At 48.7% G+C, this 26137-nt stretch overlaps 1 protein-coding gene across 1 annotated transcript; it reads right to left on the bottom strand.

Annotated features, from left to right (window-relative positions):
- Window positions 1-23916: 23916 nt before the first annotated feature.
- Window positions 23917-24649, bottom strand: LOC119406665 (zinc finger protein 239-like). Its single transcript, XM_037673394.1, has 2 exons — window positions 24571-24649; window positions 23917-24266 (listed from the first exon to the last, which is right to left on the bottom strand). The coding sequence occupies exons 1-2, from the start codon at window positions 24647-24649 to the stop codon at window positions 23917-23919; spliced, it is 429 nt and encodes a 142-aa protein (XP_037529322.1).
- Window positions 24650-26137: the final 1488 nt, after the last annotated feature.

Genomic DNA, 26137 nt, shown 5'->3' with positions numbered 1-26137 from the left:
CAGCTTTTGGGAGCAACTGATGTGCTCTTCTGGGGGTATAAATTAAACGAAAAAAGCAAAGGGTGGGGGGCGGTCAGGATATCCGGACCACCCATCTGAATCTGGCAGTGATACCAAATGAAATGCCTGTAAAATACGCATAATGAAGCAATACGCGCGCAAAGCATCCCACCAAACGCTACCTTGTTAAAACTCCACAATCGAAAACAAACTACAACAACACGCTGCAGCACAATCGGTCCGTTCGCTGAGAATCAATGACGCGCACGAGGTGCCTGTCTAACATGTAATTGTTATAGCAATGCAATAACCAAGGTAATGTCAACAGCAGCGCAGGCATGCGCGAGTAGCCGCGATGCAGCTTTGAAGCTCGTACACGAAGCGGGTTTGTCTGTGCCTGTAAGCACACGGCGCGAAAACTGTCTCGTTCCGGCATGACATGAAAGAGTGTTCTCTGATGAGTGCCGATGCTGTCACATACCGCATATATTAAGAACGGTGAGCGTAAACACGGCGTTAGTCATAAGCAGTAGCCGGAGTAACCAAACGATCTGCTGATTCTCGTCGGCCGTGAGCAAATCTAATAACATGAAGGTTAGTTTCCTGCTAACCCTTTTTTCAGCATCGCAATTTCCTCAATCTGATCAACACGGCACAAGAAAATATAGTGGAATTGCCGCTCCTATCAGCGGCCACACGTTGATACGCACGCTCCGTGTGTGCACATGCGGAGCGCGCTTAGCCTTGAACATGGCGGAAATGCGCACGGCGGCCGCTAGATGGCAGCAATTTTGCATAAGGTCTATAGAAAGCTTTCTTGACAAAACAAACGTTCAAATTAATGATCTGTGTATAATCAGTAATAGTAACAACTCTATTAAAATACGGTTTGATGACATTTTTCCAAAAAATGCAAAACTAATGGCATACCGATTATTAAACGATATATTAAATGATCACCTGGAACATATGCCAATTAAGACAGTGATGGCGACGGATGCTTCCCAAAATGAAGAAAAATGTGGAATTGGGATTTTCTCTCCTACTCTAGACTGGTCGTTTTTACTTCGCCTTCCAGATTTTGTGCTCATCTTTGTAGCAGAATTTTTAGCCATCAGCTAGCCTTACGTAAATTAGAAGCATCAATAAGCTCCGCAATAATTTTGACAGACTCACTATCAGTATGTTCCTCCCTCACTGCAAACGAGGACTCGTATGTTTTGGATGCGTTCAAATCATTAGTTCCACTGCACATAAAGTTCATCAAATTAGTGTGGGTTCCTGGGCATAAGGGCCTATTTATGAATGAAATGGCAGACGCGCTAGCCAGGTCATCATTAAATGACCCGGTAATTCAGGTATTGCCCGCATCCAAATTCATTACAGGTGCTAGATTTAGGAGGAAAATGATGTTAGAGGAATTTTCCGCACCGTCATTAACGACCATATTAGAATTCCAGCATTTAAATCATCAGTGGAATAGTAAAGTATGTCAATCACGAGCAATAGAAGTCGCAATCACAAGACTACGTTGTCAGACTCCCTATCTAAATTTTTATCTATACAGAGCTGGTCTGGCAGCATCGCCTAATTGACCTTTTTGCGGAATACGTGAGACAACGAAGCACTTTCTCATTTCCTGCAAGAGGTACTCTACCTTGCGCAAAAATACCTTAGGTGTTGTTTTCCGTCTGCTTAGATTAGAATTAAATGAACAAAATGTACTGTCTTTCGGGGCTTTTTCTCTGGGCCACAGTGACGGGAAGATTGCTGATGCATTGCAGGAGTTTCCTAAAGGTTCAAAAAGATTTAGATTGTAAAATTTACCTTTCCAAAATATTATTTCTATTTTTCCCCAAAATTATCTGTTTTATTCATTCAATTCTATTCTATATTATTATTAGTAGTATAATTTTAACTCTAATTCATTTATACTTCTTTCGTATTAATTAAACAAAGTTTGAACTTCAATTTCAATTTTTGCTTTAAAAACGAACCGGTTCTTGGCCAATCCCCCAGTGTGGGTATGAGCCACAGCTTCCAGGGTCTACTCTACTCTACTCTGCTTGGCCGTCCATTCTGCGTACCGTTTCAAAACCATGTTGGGTATTTTGTCCGGGCCCGATCCTTTTTTAGTGTCCAGCTTTAGGAGAAGGCTCAGCACCCCTGCCTCCATAACGGTTAGGGGGCTAAGGATTTCGCTTGCGGTGACGTCATTTTCAGATGTTTTCCCGTCATCCGTTGTGAATACAGAACAGAAAAAGTCGCTCTGTTGAATGCGGGTGAAACTAAGGGATCGCATGATGACTTTGGCTTAGCTCCAAAATTTGCTCGTTGAGCTTCTTAGGAAACCTGTAAGTGTGTTCTTGTAAAAGTTTGACTTGGCTGCCTTTATTTTCGTCTTCATATCTTGTATAGCTAAAGTAAGGTCAATACGAGCAGTAGACTTAGGCGCAACCTTCATCGAACTTCTATGAAACTTGACCTTGCGCTTGGCGTGAATGATATCCTGTGAAATCCAGGGGTCGCGCGTTCTTGTTTTTTTTTTAACTTTAGGTGGTACGTATTTTGTGATGCAGTGAAAAAAAATTCACACAAGAAGGGCGTCCCTCGATGAGCTTGAGGACTCGTTTCCCTTTAAAGATGATTGCTTTATGATCAGTAAAGTATGTTGCCAAGGGATCATCGATGATGGGACGCAATGGAAAGTTCGAGAAGGCAACATCGATACAGGTGCCCCTGATTGTGGTGGGATGTTTGCAGTCGTACGATACGCATCGGAGAGCGTAACGTGGCATCATGTGTTGGCTGGTTATTGGCAGGGCGAGATCTTCCCAAGCTGCTGCTGCGTTGCGAGCCCGTCGCGCCGCTGCCGTTCATGCTGCGGAGCGGCAACAATGAGTGTTCACTTAGTTAGAGTACAGTGTTCTAGAAGTTTATAGTGCGCTCACTGAGCGGCGGAGCGTGACGCACTTCATGTCGCCGCCGACAGGCGGCGCGGGTCACAGCGTCACCTGAAACTTTCCGGCGGGTTGCAGGGCGCGGATAGCGCGCGTTGTTGTTTTGCGCGCAAGAAAAGTCAATCTTACGGTACGCAACTCACGGAAGTTCTTTTGATGCAAGTTTTCTGTGTGTTGTGAAATAAGTTACTGTCGTTGTGACTGATTTACGGAGGGCGAGCGATGTTTTAAGCGGCTATTGCATAAATGAATGCTCCTCCACGCAGCTGCTGCAATAACAGGGTGTGTAGTTGGGGGCGCTCGGTTTTTTTTTGTCCTGCTGATCGATACGATTTTCAATGCACTTTCGCCACTGTAGCTGTCATAGCGACTTCACTCCCGCCTTTCGAGCCCCACTATGCCGAATATAAACAACGCCTCATTTAAAAAATTTTTTCGCGTATATATGATCTAGCTGGTCTGTGTAACTAACCCACTTAATGTTCTTTTTTTTTTTTCGCGAATCAATAATGGGCGGAATCACTCGGCTTCGTAATAAATGTATCTGCACCGTACGCTTAAAAATTTTTTTATTTACAGACGTAGATCGTACAAGGTTATTAAAACTGCAGTTGGACTCGTATACCCAATAAAAAAATATTTATACATAGTTAATATGAGTACATAACAAGTAACATGTATCACGTGCGTACACATTTTTATTGCACCTTGGAATTGCACCAGCGCGGATAAAACAGGACACGAAGAAACACTCGACAGTGTCACGCACTGACATACTGATTTTATGTACACAAAACCCTGCCTATGTATGCGCAAATGTTTGCCATATCACAATATGAATTATCAATGCCGAAAATGTCACTCGTGGTCGAACAATAAACAGATGCAACAAACGTGTATGAACATCTGCTAGTTTTTTGCGCCGCGTTTCCACACAGGGCACTTGAAGCCTACTTAACTTTTATAATGCGGTGCGGAATGGAGCTTATCCATCTTTAGGCATTGTGTTAGTGCTGGGGCAACAACAGGATGCAAAAAATCATGTGTCAAGCGGCATCAGCGTGGCCTAGTTCCGGTCACAGAGATCGAGAACGTTAGTGCGTGTGTAAAAACGCGCAAAACGGACACGCACAAGCAAGAAACGAAAAAAAAACATTATTCGCACGAGTAATCGGGCAATAGCATAACGCATGAACGAATTAAGGGTAATAAAAAAAAAGTAAATTGCACGCGCAGTCAGCTGAAATACTTGCGCGCAGTGACTTCACGAGCTTTTTACTCATAGTCACCACTGGTTTGCTAGCCATATGCACACTGCTTTATTTGAGAATTCATTAGCCTCCACAAGCTGTTTATTATGTACGGAGCACACCGGGAAGACGCAAGGGAAATAAAAAAAGATAAGAAAGAGTAGAGACGGCCACACGACCGCAATGCTGTTGGCTTATTTTTGTTTCTGAGGTAGCGTACAACAAAGCTCACCGTGCGCAAACATTTGAAAGAAAAGCAGTGCCAGGTAAACTAACCTTATTCTAGAAGTTTTTGCATAAAAGGCGTAATATGGAAAATGCTTTACAAATATCCAGATATCATGAAACAAAGTTGCAAATGCCCCCATTCTTGCTGTACAAGCTGCCTGAACGAAAATACGGTAAGAAAAAAAAAAAAAATATATATATATATATATATATATATATATAGTTGAAGGAGTGGTTGCCTTTGGTTGCCGTATAAGTATGAGAGGTGGCACTTCAAGAAAACTTCATTTATTACGTCGACGTTTCGGTCAGAGCCTGACCTTGAGAACTCTGACCGAAACGTCGACGTAATAAATGAAGTTTTCTTGAAGTGCCACCTCCGATACTTATATATATATTATCGCATGTTGAATTGCATCGCTGAACGTCAGTATGAATCATTCGCCTGAGACGCGTGTATTGCTTCAAGCCTTCACCATACGAAATGAAAACAGTTTCAAACAACTCATTCTCAACTTCAATTATTTTCACGGTTCTCGAAGGTTAGCGTTCGCCCGGTCGAGACTTTACGAAAAGATGTGGATGGGTAGTTACATAAAATACAATTGTTTCTGCGGCAGATGAGTGCGCGCCAACAGGGCACCCGACCGCAATTTCCCGCTTTTTCCTGGTGACCTCAATATAGCGTTCACCACAATGTCGTGCTGAAGCTCCGGAGTACTTAAATAGCGAGTCTGCTCATCTCGTGAATAAATATAAAGAGATGACCAGACGGGTAAAGCAAGCCTCTTTTGTCCCGCAGACGCGTGCAATCAGCTGCTCTGAACTGAGAATCACGTTTGTTTTCGGGCGATCGCTCCTAACATGAAGTGAGGCATACATGATGTCGCGCTGTTATCGTTTCATTTTTTTTGTTTGTCTTTTTTTTTAACGCTAAAGCCTTAGATGTCTCATCAAACACGAAAATTGACCGCCGGCGTCCCGCGTAGCCAACAAGAATGACGCACAAAATCATCACGCGATGAAGTCGAAAGAATTTGTGACGTCACTATGACGTCATTAAACGTGACTTCATACGATGACGCCATCACGACATGGTCGCTTTCCATTGCCTCCGTGATCGGCCCCCGATGTAGGCAATGTAAAAGCAGATGAGTTGCAGAAAGCTTGCAATGCCTTCGATCCTGTCGGCAGTCCGAAACCACGGTATGTGCGGAAAGCTTTAAGAGAGGGGCGAGGGAGGATCAATGCATCGCGTTACGAAAAAGATGGCTTTCGTTTTCGAGAGATCTCCGGCGAATGCATAAGGGACCATGTTTTTTTTTCAAGTAATTTTTTCGCATACATTTTACCTACGCGGTCAGTTCTTCAATATGTATGGGTAAGTCTAACATGTTGACATCGATATTGGTGACCACCACATTTTTTATAACTTGACGGAAACAAATCGTCAGACCACACATCGTCAGAATTATTTGTGGCTGAAAGCGGGTTTGCGCGCCATACACAATATAATTATTGTTAATCGTTACGCAAATGGCAAGCATGTCAAGTTAGTGATGCCATGACCCATCGGTCGTGTTGGGCATACGTGCCCAACACGACCCTCCATTCGTGCCCCTCCATGCCAATTTTCGTGTATACCAAGTGAACGAGACGCGAGTAATTTTCCACTTTTGGTACCGCGGCCACGCCGACTGATACATTCGGCTTCGCATTGTTGGGAATTTGTAGAGGAGGGAGGCTCTCCCGCAATTGCGCTGGTTTCCACGCGTCCAGGCAGGCGGTCGCAAACCTCGTCCTCGAGAAGAGCTGCTGTTGGGGGGAACCGGACTGAGGAGCAGAAGAAGCGTATAAGAGGTTTATTTACATTTTTACATTTGGACAACTCGTTCCGGAATCTCCTTCGCCTGCATCCGTTCGCGTCTTTTAACCCCTTGGCGGTCCCTACCAGACCTAGGGAAACAGGGGAAGACATTTCCATCCAATCGGGCGGCGAATTCTGCAGGTCGCTTTACTGGCACCGCCCCCAGCGCACGCACACACAACCCAAACACACGCATTGTTCTCGCAACGATGTCGCGTCGGGGGAAGCATGCCGCCAGCATGTGGGTTGTGATGAGTCCCTCATGTCGCTGCTCGAGCCGACCACCCATGCGGCCGAACGGCGGCTGCAGGCCCGGCAAATCCACTGGTATTCGTGTGGGCAGCTGGCGCTGATTTGAGCGTAGGCGACCTACCAGCCGGAGACGCACGGCGCGGTGGTCCGAGGTCCGTCTTCGGCGGAAACTCGGCGTCGCGGCCTTTCGTGGGGCACAAAGGCGCCATGTGTCGCATTTCCGCTCCGGCACCGGCGACAATGGTGCTGTCTCGAGCAAATTGAAACCATGCACCTCCTGGCGCATGAGAATCAGCCGGGCGTCTTCGCGCTCTTCCTTATCGCCGCACAGTGAAGCGGCTGCCTTTTTCCGTCCCGGCGCCCCGCGGCAAAGGGTGGCTCGCCGATCGCAACAGCATGAAATGGCTTGAAACAGCAGAGCGCCGGAGACAGCCTTGTAAAACAAATCGAATGCACGAAATAAAAGATAGGATATGAAGGGTGCAAACGCGTTAGCATGCATGCATTAGTTACTACGTACATATGTGTTACGTTCTCCTGGTTATCTCCAGTTTATTCTCTCCTGCAGCAAGTTCACGTTCGTCATTCGACACGAAAGTAAGCTAAGCGCATTTTCTAATGATGAAGTGCGCGCAGGATGCGTTCCTCAAACAGCCACGGAAGTGTGGACCAATGCGGTGACAAACCAGCTGCAAGGATATATACAAAAACCCCGTTTCACAACACACAAACGCGTTCTCTGTGTGATGAGACGCTGCAGAATTATGTTGCAGTGACGCAGTATTAAATGTTGCCCAAATTTCCACAATTTCAGCTAATAGCGGCCAAAATATCAGGTGCGTAGCAGACGCTCGCTGCTTTCACGCGGCTCCCGCCGCGGAGAAAGCCCACGATGGATGGATGGATGCTATGAGCGTCCCCTTTATAACGGGGCGGTGACATGTCTGCCACCAGGCTCGAAGGCGAAAAAAAAAAGAGAAAGAAGAAAAAAGCTTCTTTGTTTCATGTTGTCCTAATGCCTTATCTACATATAAATTCACGGTCCATCTCTCTGCCTCTTAAGGCAGAATGACCTTATTTTCCCCCATTATTTATTTTTGTACTTTATCTCTACTTTTCTGCCACCAATACTCTAACCGTCTCTTACTTATTTCTATCGCGGACGTGTTCAGCTTTCCATTGTTGTCCCTAAAACCCAAGGCTTCATGTAGACTCGTGCCCACACGTATACCTGGGTGAATATCGCCACATTCAATCAGTACATGTTCCATCGTTTCCTTAGTTCCCCCGCAGCATGTACATTGTTCTTCTTCGTTACTGAATCTCGCTTTATAACTACGCGTTGTGGCGACCACTGCGCACAGACCTACGCAGCCTCCGTCTCGTCACTGATTAGCCCGGCGTGACACAGCTACTTGCTGCAACACGCTTCCGATAAAAGACAGCGCCACGCAGTTTCGTCGGAGGCTTACGTCACCACTGCTGGCTATATAACCCAAGCTACCAAGCTTGATTTCATGTTTCGTTTCTCTAACCTTCCGAAGCGCAGCATCGGCATGCTTGCCCTGCTGCTGCTATTACGTTAATAAACATCGTTTTGTTTTATGTTGGGATCCGTCCTTCACCGACTCCGCATCCCACATCTGGTGACCCGGAAATCGAACTAACCGCACCGCCATGGCCGACCCAGAAGACCTCACCGCTCTCCGCCATCAGGTACAACAACTCCAACAGGAACTACTGACCCAGCAACAGCAGCAAGCTCGCAACGCTTCCACAAACGAGGCCGTGCCCACCGGACCCGCAGCTGCTGAAGCCACCCCGCACGCTGCTTCCTGGCGTGTTGCGGTCAAGCTTCCGCCGTTTTGGGCGGACTCACCCGAGGTCTGGTTTGCCCAGGTCGAGGCCCAGTTCTCCCTGGCGCACATTAATCAAGACCGGACCCGATACGACTACGTCGTCGCCCACTTGGACGCATGTTACGCCAACGAGGTCCGGGATATCCTCGCAAACCCGCCAACGGCTAACGCGTACGAACACCTCAAGAGCGCACTTATTCGTCGCTTATCACTCTCAGAAGAGCAAAAGATACGACAACTGCAGTCCGCTGAGCTCGCTGAGCGCAACCCTTCGCAGCTCCTGCGCCACATGCGTGCACTCGCGGGCAACATGCACGTACAGGATTCTTTCCTGCGATTGCTGTGGCTCCAACGACTCCCGCCGCACGCCCAGGCAATTCTGCAGGCACAGATCAGGTTACCTCTCGACGAACTTGCGGAAATTGCTGATCGCGTCGTCGAGGCCTCCTTATCGCAGTTGTCGCCCACCACCCAGGCTGTCGCCGCACCGCGGAACACCACGGAGCTTGCGCGCCGTATCGACGACCTCGATCGACGGCTCACCTCCATCCAACAACACCTGAGTGAACGTCTTCCGACGCGACAGCGCCACCATTCGCCAAGCCGCGACCGGAACACCGCCTCATTGCCGCAACCTGGCATCAACGGTCTGTGCTACTACCACCGACGCTTCGGCGACAAAGCCCGCCAATGTCGTTCACCTTGTTCGATGGGACATGCGGAAAACGACAACGGCAGCTCGTAGAGACGGCCTCAAGCTGCCAACCCGGAGGCCGTCGCATCTTCGTCACAGACCAGATCACGAAGCAGCGTTACCTGGTCGACAGCGGTTCCGACATTTGCTGCTACCCGCGATCTCACCTTCAAGGCCCTCACCCGCCGACATCTTTCGAGCTCAGCGCGGCAAACCGGTCCACAATCAAGACGTACGGCTCGCTGCGCCTGCACATCCAGCTCAAGAACTTACGCCGCGACCTCCACTGGAACTTTGTCATCGCCGACGTCGCCGAGCCAATCATCGGCTCAGACTTCCTGGCTCACTACAACCTCCTTCCGGACTGCCGCAACGACCGGCTCATCGACGCGACAACGGGACACTCCACACCAGGCCAGCGAACGACCGCCCAACAGCCAAGCATCAAGGTCCACAGTGTTGATGATCACTCGCCGTACCATGCCATCCTCGCCGAGTTTCCCGGCTTGACGCGCCCAAGCGGACTGCCACGCAAAGTGCAGCACACCACCGTGCACTACATCCGGACCTCTCCAGGCCCCCCGGTTTTTTGCCGTGCCCGTCGCCTTGCCCCAGACCGCATGCGCATAGCCAAGGCAGAGTTCGAAGCCATGCTCCAAGAAGGCATCGCCCGTCGCTCCGACGGCCCATGGGCCTCGCCACTTCACCTTGTCCCGAAGAAGACCGCTGGCTGGCGACCATGTGGGGACTACCGCGCCCTCAACGCACGCACCATCCCGGACAGGTACCCAGTCCACCACATACAGGACTTCGCCCATCGCATTCATGGCTGCCACGTCTTCTCCGTGCTAGACTTGGTGAAGGCTTACACGCAGCTACCCGTCAACCCGGACGACGTCACGAAAACTGCAATAATCACCCCGTTTGGCTTGTTCGAGTTTCCCTTCATGAGTTTTGGCCTTAGGAACGCTGGGCAAACCTTTCAGCGCTTCATCGACGAAGTCGTCCGTGGCCTCGACTTCTGCTTCGTCTATCTTGACGACATATTGATCTTTTCACGAGACGCCGAAGAACACCACGGGCACCTTCGTCTGTTGCTCCAACGCCTCGACGACCACGGCCTGCTCGTCAACGTCCAGAAGAGCACGCTCGGCGCTTCCACCGTCCATTTCCTCGGCCACGAAGTCTCGTCAGAGGGAACTCGACCCCTGCCTGATCGCATCTCTGACTTGCAAAAGTACCCTCAACCCACCACCGCTAAGGACCTTCGCCGTTTCCTCGGCATGCTGAACTTCTATAGACGCTTCTTACCGCACGCCGCCGACTACCAGGCGCCCCTTCATGATGTCCTGGCTGGTCTACGTGGAAACCAACCCGTCACGTGGACACCGACTTTGGTGCAAGTTTTTGAGGAATGCAAGACTGCTCTCTGCACCGCCACGCTCCTCTCCCATCCCGTCCCAGACGCTCCCTTGGGACTCTTCACGGACGCCTCTGGTTTCGCCGTCGGCGCCGCCCTGATGCAACGCGTGGACAACACCTGGCACCCCTTGGCATTCTTTTCTAGGAAACTCTCAGCTCGGAAGGTGAGCCCTTCGATGGCCAGTTCCACCGACGAAACCACGACCGCTGCCCGTTCGAGTTCGCCAGCTTACTACAGAGAACTTCTGGCGATATACGAAGCAGTGCAGCACTTTCGCCACGTTCTCGAAGCGCAGCACTGCACCATCTATACCGACCACAAACCTCTAACGTACGCCTTCTCTCAACGTCGCGACAAACTCCCGCCTGTTCAGCAAAACCAACTCTCGTTCATCGCACAGTTCACCACCGACATCCAACACATCAGCGGGAAAGACAACATGGTCGCCGACGCGCTTTCACGGGTGGCCACCATCAGCTCGGTGCAAATAACAGCAGACATCCTCGCCGAGACTCAGACCAGCCCCGCCACGGTGGTCTAGTGGTTATGGCGCTCGACTGCTGACCCGAAGGTCGCGGGATCGAATCCCGGCCGCGGCGGCTGCATTTTCGATGGAGGCGAAAATGTTTGAGGCCCGTGTACTTAGATTTAGGTGCACGTTAAAGAACCCCAGGTGGTCAAAATTTCCGGAGCCCTCCACTACGGCGTCTCTCATAATCATAGCGTGGTTTTGGGACGTTAAACCCCAGATATTATTATTATTAGACTCAGACCACGGACGCCGAGCTGCAGGAACTTCTCAAGGGCACGTCCTCACTTCAGCTAAAAGAAGTCCCCATTCCAGGGTCGGCAAGAACTATCTGCTGCGACATGTCGACAGGACGAAGCAGGCCCTACGTGCCCCTGTGCCATCGCCGTGGTCTTTTCAACCAGCTCCACAACCTCAGCCATCCCGGCATACGTGCCTCTACACGCCTCGTGGCTGACCGCTATGTCTGGCCCTCCATGCAGCGGGATTGTCGCACGTGGGCGCGCTCCTGCATTCACTGCCAACGTGCAAAAATCACCAGGCACGTCACGTCTCCACTCGGAACATTCGCTCAGCCCTCAGGTCGGTTCGAGCACGTCCACCTCGACATCATAGGACCATTTCCCCCGGCAGGACCCTACCGCTACTGCCTCACCACCATCGACCGCTACACTCGATGGCCCGAGGCATGGCCTCTCGAGGGAATCACCGCGGAAGACGTCGCCTCGGCCTTCTTCTCCGGCTGGATTGCCCGTTTCGGCGCTCCCCGCCGCGTAACCACCGACCAAGGGCGACAGTTTGAGTCTCACCTTTTCAGGCTCCTGGGATTGACCATCGGGTTTGAACGCTCGAGGACCACGAGCTACCATCCCTGCGCCAACGGAATGATCGAGCGTTTTCACAGACAGTTCAAAGCCGCCATTATGTGCCACCCGGACTCAACCTGGCTCGAGGCCATCCCAGCTGTCATCCTCGGCCTTCGCGCCACCTTCAAGCCGGACATCCATGCTACGCCAGCAGAGCTCGTCTACGGGGAACCACTCCGTCTGCCAGGTGAATTTCTCGCAGCTCTGCCATCCAGCACTACGACGTCAGACCCCACCGACTTCGTCGCCCGGCTCCGACGCACCATCGCTGCCTTACGCCCGTCCCCTGCAGCCCACCATAGCAAGCCCACACCTTTTGTGTTCAAAGAGCTAGCATCGTGCACGCATGCTTTCCTCCGCGACGACACCGTCCGCCGGCCTTTCCAGCCGCCCTACAGCGGACCCTATCTAGTCGTCCATCGCGACGACAAGAACTTCACCTTGCGCTTGAACGGGAACGACGTCCGCGTCTCGATTGACCGACTCAAGCCCGCATACATCGCGGCGAACGAACCTGGCAGCGCCACTCTTTCAACTGGCGTCCTTCCACCGACGTCGCAGCCCGCTCCTTTCACGACACGCTCTGGACGTCTGGTACGCCTCCCAGATTTCTACAGACCCTGAGGGCTCTGCACTCCGCGGGGGGTGATGTGGCGACCACTGCGCACAGACCTACGCAGCCTCCGTCTCGTCACTGATTAGCCCGGCGTGACACAGCTACTTGCTGCAACACGCTTCCGATAAAAGACAGCGCCACGCAGTTTCGTCGGAGGCTTACGTCACCACTGCTGGCTATATAACCCAAGCTACCAAGCTTGATTTCATGTTTCGTTTCTCTAACCTTCCGAAGCGCAGCATCGGCATGCTTGCCCTGCTGCTGCTATTACGTTAATAAACATCGTTTTGTTTTATGTTGGGATCCGTCCTTCACCGACTCCGCATCCCACAGCGTTCTAAGGCAGCCCGACCTTGCTTCAAACAGTAAAGCGCTTCCCCTTGAATTATCATAAAACCTTTCCCTCCTTATTTCGTTTTTTTTTTTCCTTTTCGGTAGTTACTCAGAGCCGGCTTCTTTTCCATCGCTGTCATCCAATAAGTCCTCTCCGCCTCTCTGACCTTCCGCTTAATGCTCCTTGTTGCCATATCGCCCGCACTGCCAGCCGTATATTTACTGGTGAGCCTCCTAGTTCTTTTTTCTCCACTGCGTGTCAACGCTTTTTCTATACAAATACCTGAAAACCTTCTCTGCCCATCTACTCTCCTTCATTTTCCTCAGCCTCTCTTCGAATCTCATTTTGCTCTGCGCTTCCCTCACTTCAAAGCCTGTCCATCCCATATCACCCTTTACCGCTTCATTTGTCGTCTTCCCGTGAGCGCCCAACGCGAGGCGGCCCACCGTCCTTTGATTTACATCCATTCCTGATTGCACCTCTGACTTCATGCACACCACTGAGTTCCCAAATGTAAGCCCCGGAACCATCACACCCTTCCACAGCCCTCGAAGCACCTCGTACCTATTGTATCCCCATAAAGCTCTGTGCTGCATAATTGCAGCATTCCTCTTTCCCTTTGCTACCGATGCTTTCTCTTGTACCTCCATATATCTATCCCCCTCATATACCCATACTCCGAGGTACTTGTACTCGCTTACCCTCGGTATTTTTTGGCCCGGGTCCGGCATGGCAGCGCCGCGGCGCGGAAGTTCACCGCAAAAGGCCCTCGCTCCTCCCATGTATTCGCGCGGCGCTTTGGACACTCCCCCTATTCTAGGTCACTCTAACTTAGTGAGCTCCCGGCGAAGAGAAAGGAAGCCAGCGAAACGAGAGGTGCGGCCCTCGAGCAGTCGCGCTTGCGCCGAGCGTGGTGTGTGCCGCCTTGAGCGGCGGCGCCATCTAGTGAGCATTCTTGAAATCACGAGAGAGAGCGCAGCTGCGCCGAGCGTGGTTTGTGCCGCCGCGCCGACGGTCACGTAGGTGAGGACAAGGCGCGAGCATAAGAACCTTGGCGAGCAAGCTCCTAAAAGGATCGCTTTGAATTTGTGCCACAACATCTCAATATCTGTGAGGGGATTTATGGAACATTCTTCAAAGCCCGTGAATTTGAAAGATAAGTAGTCTATTGTAACTGTATCGTCTGCTCTACTGAATTTAGTCCAGCTAAGTTATGCGTGGTTGAGATAAAACTGTAGTGTTCTGGGCAGGCACGGCACACAGTTATCTTGTGATCGGATATGCCATCAAGCAATTCAAGTTTAGTCTGATCTATCGGGAAATGGTTGCTCATGAAAACTAAATCTAATATGTTGGAGGTAGTTCCCTGTACACGTGTTGGTTCTGTTACAACTTGGCCAAGATTAAGTGATAGCATGAGATCAAAAAGTACATCGGAACTAGAGGAGTCATGTTGAAACGTTTGCCAGTTAACGTCAGGCAGATTAAAATCGCCTAGGAGTATTAGTCTAGAATGCTTGACATTATTTTGGACATAGTGACAGAGTTTTTCCATCACATCAACATCACTTGAGGGACTGCGATAAACACAACGGACGACAATATTACTTGTAGAAAATGACAGCTTACAAAAAATACCTTCCACTCCTGTGACTTCAGGCAATGCTACACATGGAATTTCCTTTTTAATCTGTAAGGCAACGCCTCCTCCACGTGTTGGTCAGTCCTTCCGAGCGATTACATATTTAGGCGGTGTAATTTCACTGTCCCTGATATCGGCAGTTAGCCATGTGTCGGTTAAAGCAACAAAATTTGGTTCGACAACGAGAAGCAATGCCTCAAGAAAGTCCGTCTTTTTTACTACACTACGCGCATTGGTATTGCAAAAGGTTATTTCCGGCGGGGCGCGTTGCGACGAGTAGGGGCTGCTAGTGTTCCTGGTTTCTCCTTTTTTTTTTTGGCTAGAAATGCTGGAATTTGAGTGTATTAGGACCACTTCATTTGTGTCCTCATCCCATCGGTAAAGGTCTCCGTTGATGTGCAGCTTGTCGTGAACTAGCGATACCTTGTCCCCAGATTCTTTTCTTTGTTTTGCATAGCTCCAGAGCTTTTTTCTGATGTTCCTTACCCGCCATGAAAAATCTTCGCTTATTGAAAAACCACTTCCCTTTAGCTTGTAACAGTTGCTCAATAAGTGCACTTTGTCGCGGTAGTCCAGAAGCTTCAAAATGATCGGTCTATTTTTGTTGCCTAATGGTCTGCCTAATCTGCGGATTCTTTTGATTTCAACAGATTCCACTTCAAAGACACCTTTCAAAATCTTCTCGTTCACTTTTTGCTCAAGCGAGTCGTCGCTTTCCTTTGCTTCTTCAGCTAGGTGTTGACCGTCTCGTCGATTTTCGAGATCGTCTACTTTGAGTTCAAGAGACAAGAGGGCTTTCTGAAGGTTAGTAATCTGGTCCATACATATGGAAACCTTGCTGTCAAGTTGGCTTAATTCATCGAGTTTTGCCTCAATCATCGAGATTGCTGGTGGAAGGAGAAGCGGTCTACGGGGCCAAGCATGTAGTAACATGCAACGCCAAGGAAAATTAAGAAAATACAGTAACGTTCGCCGGAATTGTTCTGCAAACGTTGTCTGCAGGAACGAGTACCCACATCAACTTGAAATAGCGCTGAAAGAAAGAGAAGTTATTGCAGCAACCTGCAGCCAAAAGGCAAACAGCGCGGCATCTTTCCTACATACATAGATAAGGCTCCAAGAAAGTACATGGGGTTGGAGAGGCCGAACTTGTGTTTGAGAGTGGCACAAATAAATTTGGGCTTTTTAGCGCGTAGTGTTCGCGTCAGGAGAACGCAAGCTTGACTGAAAGAATGTTATTGCCAACATAAATGCAGCACGCATCAGCCGCAGCATTCGACTCGCTCTGTATACGTACGTACATCCACCATAAAACGTCGTGTATCTTATGAAGGCGAAAGACTTAGATGCCTCATCATACGGGAATATTGACCGTCGGCGGCGTCAACACGAGTGATGCAAAAAATCATCACGTGATGACATCACCATATGCCGCCACAGACTGACAGAGTTTGTGGCGTCATTATGACGTCACCACGACGCCCTATAACGTGACGTCACATGACGTATTCACAGGACATGGTCGCTTTTCACAGCCTCCGTGATCGGCCCACCGATCACGGAGGAAAACCGGGTTGGGTTAAAGGGGCCCTCTAACACTCTTCAACCCCCCATTTTTTACTCGTGGATTGCGTAGACTGAAGTGCGGACGAACTTGTTCAGCAAGAACGGCAGCGATAGCGGCACGCAGTACGAAGTTATTCAATTTAGAAAATTCAAAATACAAGAAAAAAAATGCCTGCCCTCAACTCGATTTTCGCGGGGTCACGTGACCACATTTCACTCTCTGCTGTGACGTCGGATGGCGCTCCAATGAAATGGGCTGAAAGCTCTTACGTAGGGGAAGCTCGCACACCATTCTTGCTTCTCCTTTCCAACGTATTGTTGACGTCGTTGCCATAGTAACAAACGTGGTTCCTCCTGACTTGTCAGAACTTGAGCGGGCGCTACTGCTTCGTAGCGAGGCTGGGGAGGCTTTGTCTGCTGTTCCTTACAACGACATTCCATGTCATTCCCTCTTCTCATTCTGAGAAGGGAATTTGTGGAGCGGCATGGGCGGTTAAACACGGTCGCCCCTACGCGGGTTGTTCGGTGAGCAGCCCGACGAGTTACAAGTGTGCAGCGACAACAATTCAACGAAGAGGATTACTTGCACCGTTTCAACAACAATCATGAGCCTACCGCACATGCGGAAAGAGGCAGCTCGCAAACGTACAGACGCAAAAAGAAGGAAGAGGGGCAAGCGTTTGATATGGACATCCGACCGGCGCAGGCAAAAAAAAAAAAAAAAAGAAAGCCAGAGCAACCAGAGGCGAAATGGCAACCGGCGCCTCTGTCGTACTTTGTGGTTGTAGTGATATTTTTTGTTGCAACGGCGGCTATTTGGAGTTCATTGAAAAAGCACAGAAAAGAAAAACGAAACACAATAGTAATCTCAACTTTGATGCAACGCCGTTATTACTTCTAACGTTACATTTATCCAATCATAGGCCAGCGCCCATCTTCGTCATTTCCGCCCGCAATAGTTCTGGCAAGCGCCACTACGCGCTGATGCGGTCAGCAGCGATGTAGCGACTTCAACGCGTGATTAAAATACTAAATAATTTGATATCGGTGCTTAAACTTATGCTAAAATTATCCCCAGCCATCAGTCTACGCAACCCGCAAGTAAAAAATGGGGGGTTGAATAGTGTTGGAGGGCCCCTTTAAGAAAGCTTTCGGAGGGAGGGGGGCGCGCGGAACTGGCTTTCGCCTTCCAGTCATCTTAGGGGAACGCATGGGACCCTGTGAGTTTTTAAATCCAACTTATCTAAACAATGACTCAAGTATCTGCATGCAGCCGATTTTGTTGACGCTGATCACGGCGCCGACAATCAAGAGGTCGCACGGGAAGGTTGGTATCGCACCTGCTAAAAGGTAGCACCTTTTCCATCCTGCGGGAGATACGCACCATATTCTCGTAGCCGATGGCTGCTTGCCGGCTCTTAGCTTCACAACCCTACGCTTCACGCAATCTCTTGTCCCACGGGTACGGTGCAGGCTCACGTACACCAGGCTCCGTTGCGTACATCCGGCACTGCGGCACCGAGCAGTAGAGCGGCATGTTCGTCGCCTTCGGAGGCTGTCACTCCTATTACAATGGGTTCAATTGCGTTCAAAATGCGAGGAAACATCTGCACATTAACAAACCGCAGCGCATGCAGGTGTAACTTAAAACTCGTTTTCAAAGCACGCGGCTACAGTGTACTAGAATACTTTCTAGTTCACTGTAACAACGCACTGTAACGCGGCAGCCGACGCGGCCGCTGGGGACACGTGATCCTGCCAAGCACGTCATGCCGACGGTGGCGCCGGCGTTTCCAGTGGTGGACCTCGCGCCCGATATAAGCGATTGCCATCAAAATAAACTAATAAAGGCAGTGATTCCCCGTCAATGTATCGTCTTGACTTATCATTCGGCGCTTCGCGATACCACACCTCCTCTCGCGAAAGAGATGGTGGTGTCACGCTGTGAGTGCGACGGACGTGCGCATAATGACGAAGGATGTCTTGGTACGTGAGAAGAGGGATAATCCCCCACCCTGAACTGGTCGCCTGGCCATGCCGCCCGGAGAGAAATTTCGCGGGCGACTGCATGCTTGTGCGCGCTCATTGCCCGGCAGAGAGGCATGACCAGTAGTCTATAGCAGTGGCGGATCCAGAGAGGGGGCGGTAGGGGCGATCGCCCCCCCCCCAAAGCATGAGTCAGCCCTCCCCCCCGCCTGCCTGCAGTGCCTGTCTCTCCTCATCCCTACCCTACCATCCCCCCCTCCCCCGGTCAGATGAAGGAACCGCCCCCCCCCCCCAAAGTTGGCACCTGGATCCGCCCCTGGTCTATAGTAAGTGGATGCGACAAGAAGCGGTCAATTCAGCGTGCGGAATCTGGTTAAGAATTTGGTATGCCGCTTTTGGGATGCTATGTTCTGAAAGAAAGGCCCGACATGCCTGTTGCGAGTCTGTCAATACATACACCTGTTGCGAGTATGTCAATATATACACCTCCCCGCGGAGAGCGTATCGAATCACCAGAGCAACACCAAGGATTTAACCGTAAGCGGCATTCCTTGCTCGAACGCCGTCGAGTTCGCCGGCCACACCTCGGAACGGCCGCGTCACCGTCCGCAGACCCGAACGCCTGTAGTTCGCCCGAACCATATAGAGCGTTTTTGCCGGCGTTTCCTGGCGTTGCGTCCCTCGGCGTCGTCGCATCAACGCCGTCAGAGAGGGCGACAAACCATATGAAGAGCGTTAGCTCAGCGTCACACAGTGTGACCAGAGGGAATGAACCTGACACCTCGTAAAGCAGTTGTACAGTTTCCGTCAATGGACCAACAAGATATATTCCTGATTATAGCTTTTATGTCTCATTAGCAGTTCTGTGGTGCAGAAAACGAGTCACAGTGACACAACGCCATCGAAAAGTATTTTTTTTTTATTTGACTTGTAGCGCCAGCTATTGGCATTAAGAATAAGCACAAACTTGTAATATATGGCCTCTGAGCTTGAAGCTGCCGTACATCTTTGAGGCCACGTATTCGGCCAATACACTCATTCCTACTAAGCCTACCGATGAACTTGAGTACGGCACTCGGAAAGACTTCAAAGATATCATGATCGCTTTGCTGTCGAAGCTTCTAGGAAACAAGCTAAGTCAAATACAAGCATCAGTTGAGAACTTAAGGGCCACACAGTGCACGGCGACGACTTATTAGATCCGAGGCGGGCGGCAGCCATCTTGGCAGCAGCGATGACGCCTTTACGTAGCGGAAGTCGCTGCCAGCCGCACGCTGATTGGTTCTGCGTCCATCGAACTGCTTCCGGCGTCGACGCTGCCGCCCGTGATGTCTGGACCGTCCAGAGGTGGACGTTTCGGCCACCGTCACCGGTAGCGTCGACGTCGAGGGACGCCGGCGTACGAAACGCCGGGAAAACGCCGGCAAAAACGCTCTATAGTGTACAGCAAATTTATTGACAGCATAAAGCTGCACTGCCCTCATTGCGATGAGAGACGATGCACGTTAGCCCACATGCTCTGGCAATGCACGGCGCTGCGCGATTGCGAGAATCTCAGCACAGAGGACGCCTGGAGGACGGCAATCACCAGCTCGGACCGGGAGGTCCCAATTCGGGCTGTCCAGAGGGCCCGCAATTTGGCGGAGGGGCTCGCTCTTCCTGTCCCCACGGGGGCACGGCCCGCAGCCGACCCTCCCTCTTGAGGGGAATCGGCTCCTCAGGACAATTTATAAATAAGGTTCATTGACTGACTGACTGACTCCCGTCGCCAGTGGTGTAACCGGGCTAACGTAACACCGCGGTCACGGTTCTCGCGCGCCGGGCGCAATCAGTTCCGATTTCGCCCTTGAAATTCGATTATGAATATCTGGAACTATGTGCAACTTTTGTGATTTCTAAAAAATGGCTATGCCATAAATTGCCACGCACTACTACTTTCTAATATAAACAGCTGCACTCAAGTCAATAATTAAAAAGTTAATTAACGAGCTTTTGCTAATTATAGTCACGTCAACGTCATTTTAGCCTCGACATAGAGTTCATTTGTGAAAACGACAGGACCCTGACTGTCATGGTATTTTTATGAAAAATCTGTATTGTCTAAAAAAAAACCCTGTATATTCCGGTTGCACCAGTTTACTTTTTGTGGGAAGTTATGTAAAGAGCAAAGTGAATAAGGCCCCAACCAGGGGCGTAGCCAGGGAGGGGGAACCCCCCCCCCCCGAAATTTTTTAGTTTTGCTTGCGTATATATACACGCACACATACAAACGCACGTTCGAACATACATAGAGTATGGTTGAACCCCCCCCCCCTAGAAAAGTTTCTGGCTACGCCCCTGGCCATAACCGATATAAGTCGTGTTAATCAAAACCACATAAAATAAATCTGATGAAACGAAAGTCGGTATTATTATGACTACAAAACAATGTTGCCAAGTTAGAATAGAAAACTGAGCTAGTTGGTATGGATTCATGCTTAGGACTGTGCAGCGCTCACACAAAGGACAAAGAACAGAAGAGCACACGACATGCGCTGACTCTCAACTGAATTTTTATTCAGAAAAACAAAACAAAAAAGTAAACTAGAAAAGTCACGTTAGATGTGCTCCAAATGGAAAGAACTTTCCTGGCCCTTAACTAAACATGCTAAACATCGTTATTCACCTTGCGGGATTCCACAAAACTGATTTGCAATTGTCTACGTAAGTTTCACGGGTCATGAGCCGAAGATATGTTCAATGCCTCAAGGTTAAATACGTCCCACATTGCATACACACGGCACACGTATGTAACTGACTGCATTGTCTGCCAATTCCACTCCACTCTTTCATTCAGCATTTTCCATGCTAGACAATGAATTATGCCTTACATCAAAGACAGATGCCCAAGCATCTGTCTTTGAGGAGGAAGACATTCAAGATCTTTGACTGGTCGAAGCAACCAACCAATGAGCATAACATAAGCAAAAAAAAAACCTGTATTGCTTATTTTGATCGCATGTTTCCATGCTCCGTTTCTTAGGGTATCAAGAAACAAGAACAGGTGCCTTCATTTTCTGGGAGTAGGTTCTGCCACATGTCAATAAACTTCCATGTGCGCTGTTGGCATAACCATGCAAAAGAACAAAAAACATTAACTCGGTCTAACGTTGTTTTATAAAAATTTTTAAATTCAGAATCGCACCACTCCAGAATTTGTACAGCTGCTGAAGTGAGTTTCTGATGAACAACAATAATGGCAGAGACGATTAACTGAAAGAAAGAGAACATTGTCTACAGCATAGAACTTGCTGCATACTCACTTCATTGGCTCTAGCATGGAGGCGGGGTACAATTTTACAGGCATTCAAGAAAATTGTCGATATCCCTCCAAGCCCCTTTTGCATAGCTTCCAAAAATTCGCACATATAGCAAATCTAGTGGGTTTCGCTGTTTAGAAAAACAGCTCAAGCACTGTGGTTTATAAATGTAGTGCAGAGCAAGATCTTGCTGTTTTAAAAAAAAGTTGAAGCACACACAAAGTCAAATTAGCTTAATGAAGTTTATTGTTAATCACTCATGGAAAAAGGCTGTCTACCTGCTACAGTAGAACCCCGCTGATACGTTTTTGAAGGGACCGTAGGAAATAAACGTAAGAGACGGGAAACGTAAGAGCCGAAAAACAGGAAAAACGGCAAAATATTTAGTGGTACAGAATTTTATTTCAATTCTTACGAGCAGCACGAAAATTGGCGCGCTCAGCCGCGATCTAGTCGATGGATAGAAACGCGGAGCTTAGGACGGCCTTATCCACAGAAATGTAATCAACGTATGTGATTTTTTTAACACCAACAGCTGTAGGCATGAAAAAACTAAGCACACGCAATCACGACCGGCGCGGCGAGTCCGACCGCGAACCGCACGCACGACCATGCGAGCTCCAACCAGCTCGAACTCCTCCCGTTCTCCGACAAATAACGATGATGATGAGTCTACGCCAACGCGATGGCAGAAGTGAATGCCAATCTCGAAGGCCTTGCTTTCGCAAGCAATTACGTCACACACGCCATGTTTGTGCAATGCAAATCTCAGAGGCTATGCTTTTGTCAATAGTAAATGCCAATCTTGAAGGCCTTGCTTTCGCGAGCAGTTGCGTCATAGACGCCATCTTTGCAATTTGAATCTCGAAGGCCATGCTTTTGTTTGCATCAATTGAAAGATTCTGTTGCTTGTGCCTCTCATGCGGCTAATATTACGGTCAAACGAGGCCAAGCTGCGTGAAAATGCGCCATGGCCGCTCTCTTTGGTAGTCACTCGGTCGGCTCCGGGCGCACTTCGCGACGTATCATACGGGAACGGTCCGACAGTTACGACGTAACAGCGGGGTTCCCAATACATTGTATCCTATGGGAGCTATGCCGGGACCGGCGGAAAACGACGTAACAGCCGGGAAAACGCAGCAGTGAGGAACGTAACAGCGGGGTTCTACTGTAATAGTTAACAGTAAAAAACAAAACAAGAACAAGAATGCTGTCAGAAATTTTCAGCATTTCAGGAATGTTTTTCTCGTTCTCACAATTTTATTAATTCTGGAAACGATGAAAATCTTTTCTGTCAAGTGGACAAGCTACACTAGTCCAAAACAGTTTGGGTTCTGTGTATGCACCGTACATCAAGCATGAGCTGTGCTTGTCTGAAACAGGGAAGGGGTTAAATTGATGTTTCTTGCCTACTACCTAAAAGTATTGCGTGGTATTCTTCACCAAGTGGACAGAGAGAGCAGATGTGTGATGATTAATGAGAAAAGATGGACAGCAGAAAAAAGTATACCATACGAGAGCACACCGTGTCATAGCACAATAGGTGCATCGGCTAGATCTCTGTACTGGCCCGGGAGTCACCTCGCATCTCAACATGAAACCAATAGGACCAGGATATCTTTACAAGCTTCAAGAGCACATAACTGTCAATCTAAGAGCTGATAGTCAAGGTAAATAGAGAAAAGTACATAGGATTTACATCAACATAACAAAACCAGGCAGTGCTCCAAACCCAACATAACCACAGGGTGTGCGTGACCTGGAATGTAGCAACTAGTGCATGGAACTTACACATCACGCAATATGCCCTCTCTCTTTGCATGCAATAGCATGTGTGTTCACAGACGCTTTGTATAAAGATGAATCCAAGGTGAATCCTTGTCAAGGAATAGAAATAAGCCTGGTATCTCATGCTAAAAAGTCCAGGAAGCTATTTAATCACACAGAAAAAAAAAAAGAGATGAGTGAAGAGGAACATGCATACTCTTTAAGCAAACCGCAACTGAACTTGATCCAGCCATCAAGAAATCACAGAAATACCAAGAACCTGAGGTCTTGAACAAATCATAAAATCATAAGTTGTTCATACAGAGAACGCATGAGTGAAGAACGACATGAAGCAGCTGTCTAAGTAAAACACAATGTGACATGTTCTTAAGTGAATGTGCTGAAGCAATCGTACAAATCCATGAAACAGTGCTTCGTGAGTTACTTTCTTCTATTACTTCCTTTGGGATGTGCACAAGCACATGGATAAAAGTGTGTAATCAATTGCACATAACCACATACACTTCGTCAAATGTATACACAAGAACAGCTTTCAACGTTCACCATAAACTCCAATAAGTCTTGCGTCCAGTATGCTGTTTCAGTGATTCATTTCATAGGTGTGGACACACTGAGCCCCAAGCTCGACTCCTCTAGCCCAGAAGTTCAAGCCACAGAATGAGACGCACACATAGACGTGCTTTGTCAGTCTTTTCCATCACAGTTCACGCGTGAACACCATCGGGCAAACCGTCCCTCACCACCTTCAGGAACATCATCAGGAATCAGAAGTTCCACTATCAGCAACACCATCCGTGCCTTTGTGAGTTTTCATGTGGCGCCTAAGATCCACCTGCCATGCAGAGTTCCAGGGACAGAGGTGGCACTGGAAAGGTCTCTCGCCAGTGTGAACGCGAACGTGGGCAGCCAGGTTGCTCTTCTGAATGAAGCCCTTGCCACAGTAGCTGCACTTGTATGGCCGCTCACCCGTATGCGTTCTTTGGTGTCTCTGCAAGTCGGTGCGGTTTTTCGTAGTGTAGCTACACATAGGACACTGACGCAGATTTTTTCCCTTGGAGGATCCCAGGCGACGTGGCTGGCCAGGATTGCTGGGCACAGTGATCAAGTCTGCACAAGTCAAACGGGTTCATTTTCAGCAAAACACAGATTAATGTTGGAGGGCAACATGGGGAGGCTAGCCGGTACAGCTGTCATACACTGGGGTGAGATGAATGAGGAAAAGTGGAATTTAGAAATTCGCGTGCACATAAATGTTAGGAAACGCGCAACGCTGATGACTGGTAATGCAGTCGACAAACGAGATGCAACAGGAGCAATGCATCCAAATTTCTTTATAAATGCCTGTACAAGCGTTTCACAATTATTTCCGTTGAATGGATAAATTCTCAAATGGTTAGCGTGATTAACATACCGTCTTTTGCACACGATTCTAAGGGCAGCCACAATGGACGTTGCCAGAGTTTCTCCTTGCTGCCAAAGTTCTCAAACATGACGCACACGAAGTACATGCATAGTAAACGAGTGTTAATTAGGCATGCAGCTGTATACAGGGAACAAGGCACTTGTCTGCTAAACCCACATGTGTTAAATGCCTGTTGAAAAGACATGAGCCTGCTCTCTGACCTAGTGGGAAGTCACATACAAAATGGAGGCGGGTAGCTGGTATCTACTGAACTGCTGCAGGTGACTCGCAAGCTTAAACCTTTCCTGTGGATACTTGTCAGCCTGCCCATGCACCAAAGCAAGCACTTATTTGTGTTTTTGAAATATTAGACCAGAAAGATTAATAAGTGGTTTTGAGCTTACTGTTCAGTGTCATGCACTATGTGTGTGGCACAGTTAATCCAAAAGGCAGAATTTTGTAGCAGACATCTGACAAAGAATGCTGTAGTGTTCATATTAAGATGAAAGCCTTAGATGCCTCATCAAACGCGAAATTTTACCATCAGCATCGGCATCCTGTGGCAACGGAGATGAGTGATGCAAAAAATCATCATCACGTGATGACGTCACAGATCGCCAAAATTTGTGATGTCAACCTGACGTCACCGTGATGTCACATGACGCCACGTCACATGACGACGTCATGCTATGGCATCGTAGCTTGGTCAAAGGTGGCCCAGTCACGGAGGCAACGCAGAACCAGGTGAGGTTCCTCCAATCTTGGAGGCAGTGCAAAACCATGTTAGGTGCAGAAAGCTTTTGAAGGGTGGCGGAGCACGATCAATACATCGACTGAGAAGAAAAAGAAAATGGCTTTTGCTTTCAAGTCGTCTTAACTGTACGCATAAGGGACCCTGTGAGTTCTTTTGTATGATTCCACCATACTGTGTGTGTGTTTCCATTTTGTAGAATGTGACTGTTGGAAACGAGTCTTCCCCTGCTTTAATGCATTTATTTTTTTGTCTATGCTTAGTTCAGGAGACAAAAGACCTCATAGTACCACACAGCAACAATACACATGAACACTAAGCCAGATTTTTGTCACCTTCTCATCTACAATGCAGCCTCACAAGCACAGATCAACATGGTGAAGAATGGTCAAATCTAATCTGTCAGTACAATAAAAAACCCCAGGTGGTCGAAAATCCAAGCTCTCTTTACTACGGCGTGCCTAATAATCATGTTGTTTCAGCACATAAAACCCTAGAAACTGTTATAATTAATCCATCAGTTGCACCTCGCAGAACTAGCAACCTTACACAATAGAACTGAAAAGCATTATAACGATGATGCAGATAGAATTTTACCATTATCTCTGGAGACTGGTTGAAAAACCATTCCTAAAGACCAGCTAGAGATAAGCAGATGGTAGTAAACCAGTTTTTAATTGTGCTATTTCTGATTCTACGTATCTATGCCAACAACTGGAAAAGTGTCATCGAAATGTTTCTTCCTTTTATGTGATTGCACGTAATCCACAAGGTGCACTTCAATCTTTTTCTCACAGTCCGAAAGCACTCGTGTATGTTCAGGCT

This window comes from Rhipicephalus sanguineus, chromosome 10, assembly GCF_013339695.2.
Source record: "Rhipicephalus sanguineus isolate Rsan-2018 chromosome 10, BIME_Rsan_1.4, whole genome shotgun sequence".
Taxonomy (NCBI): Eukaryota; Metazoa; Arthropoda; class Arachnida; order Ixodida; family Ixodidae; genus Rhipicephalus; species Rhipicephalus sanguineus.
The sequence above is the reverse complement of the archived record's forward strand: the minus strand, read 5'-3'. Positions and strand labels throughout refer to the sequence as shown.

What these genes read in the sequence shown, in the direction of transcription:
- LOC119406665 (XM_037673394.1), bottom strand. Translation starts at nt 24,649, where the DNA reads ATGTTTGAGAACTTTGGCAGCAAGGAGAAACTCTGGCAACGTCCATTG. An exon ending in AGAATCGTGTGCAAAAGACG is followed by an intron (nt 24,267 to 24,570) that starts GTATGTTAATCA and finishes TGACTTGTGCAG; the next exon opens with ACTTGATCACTGTGCCCAGC.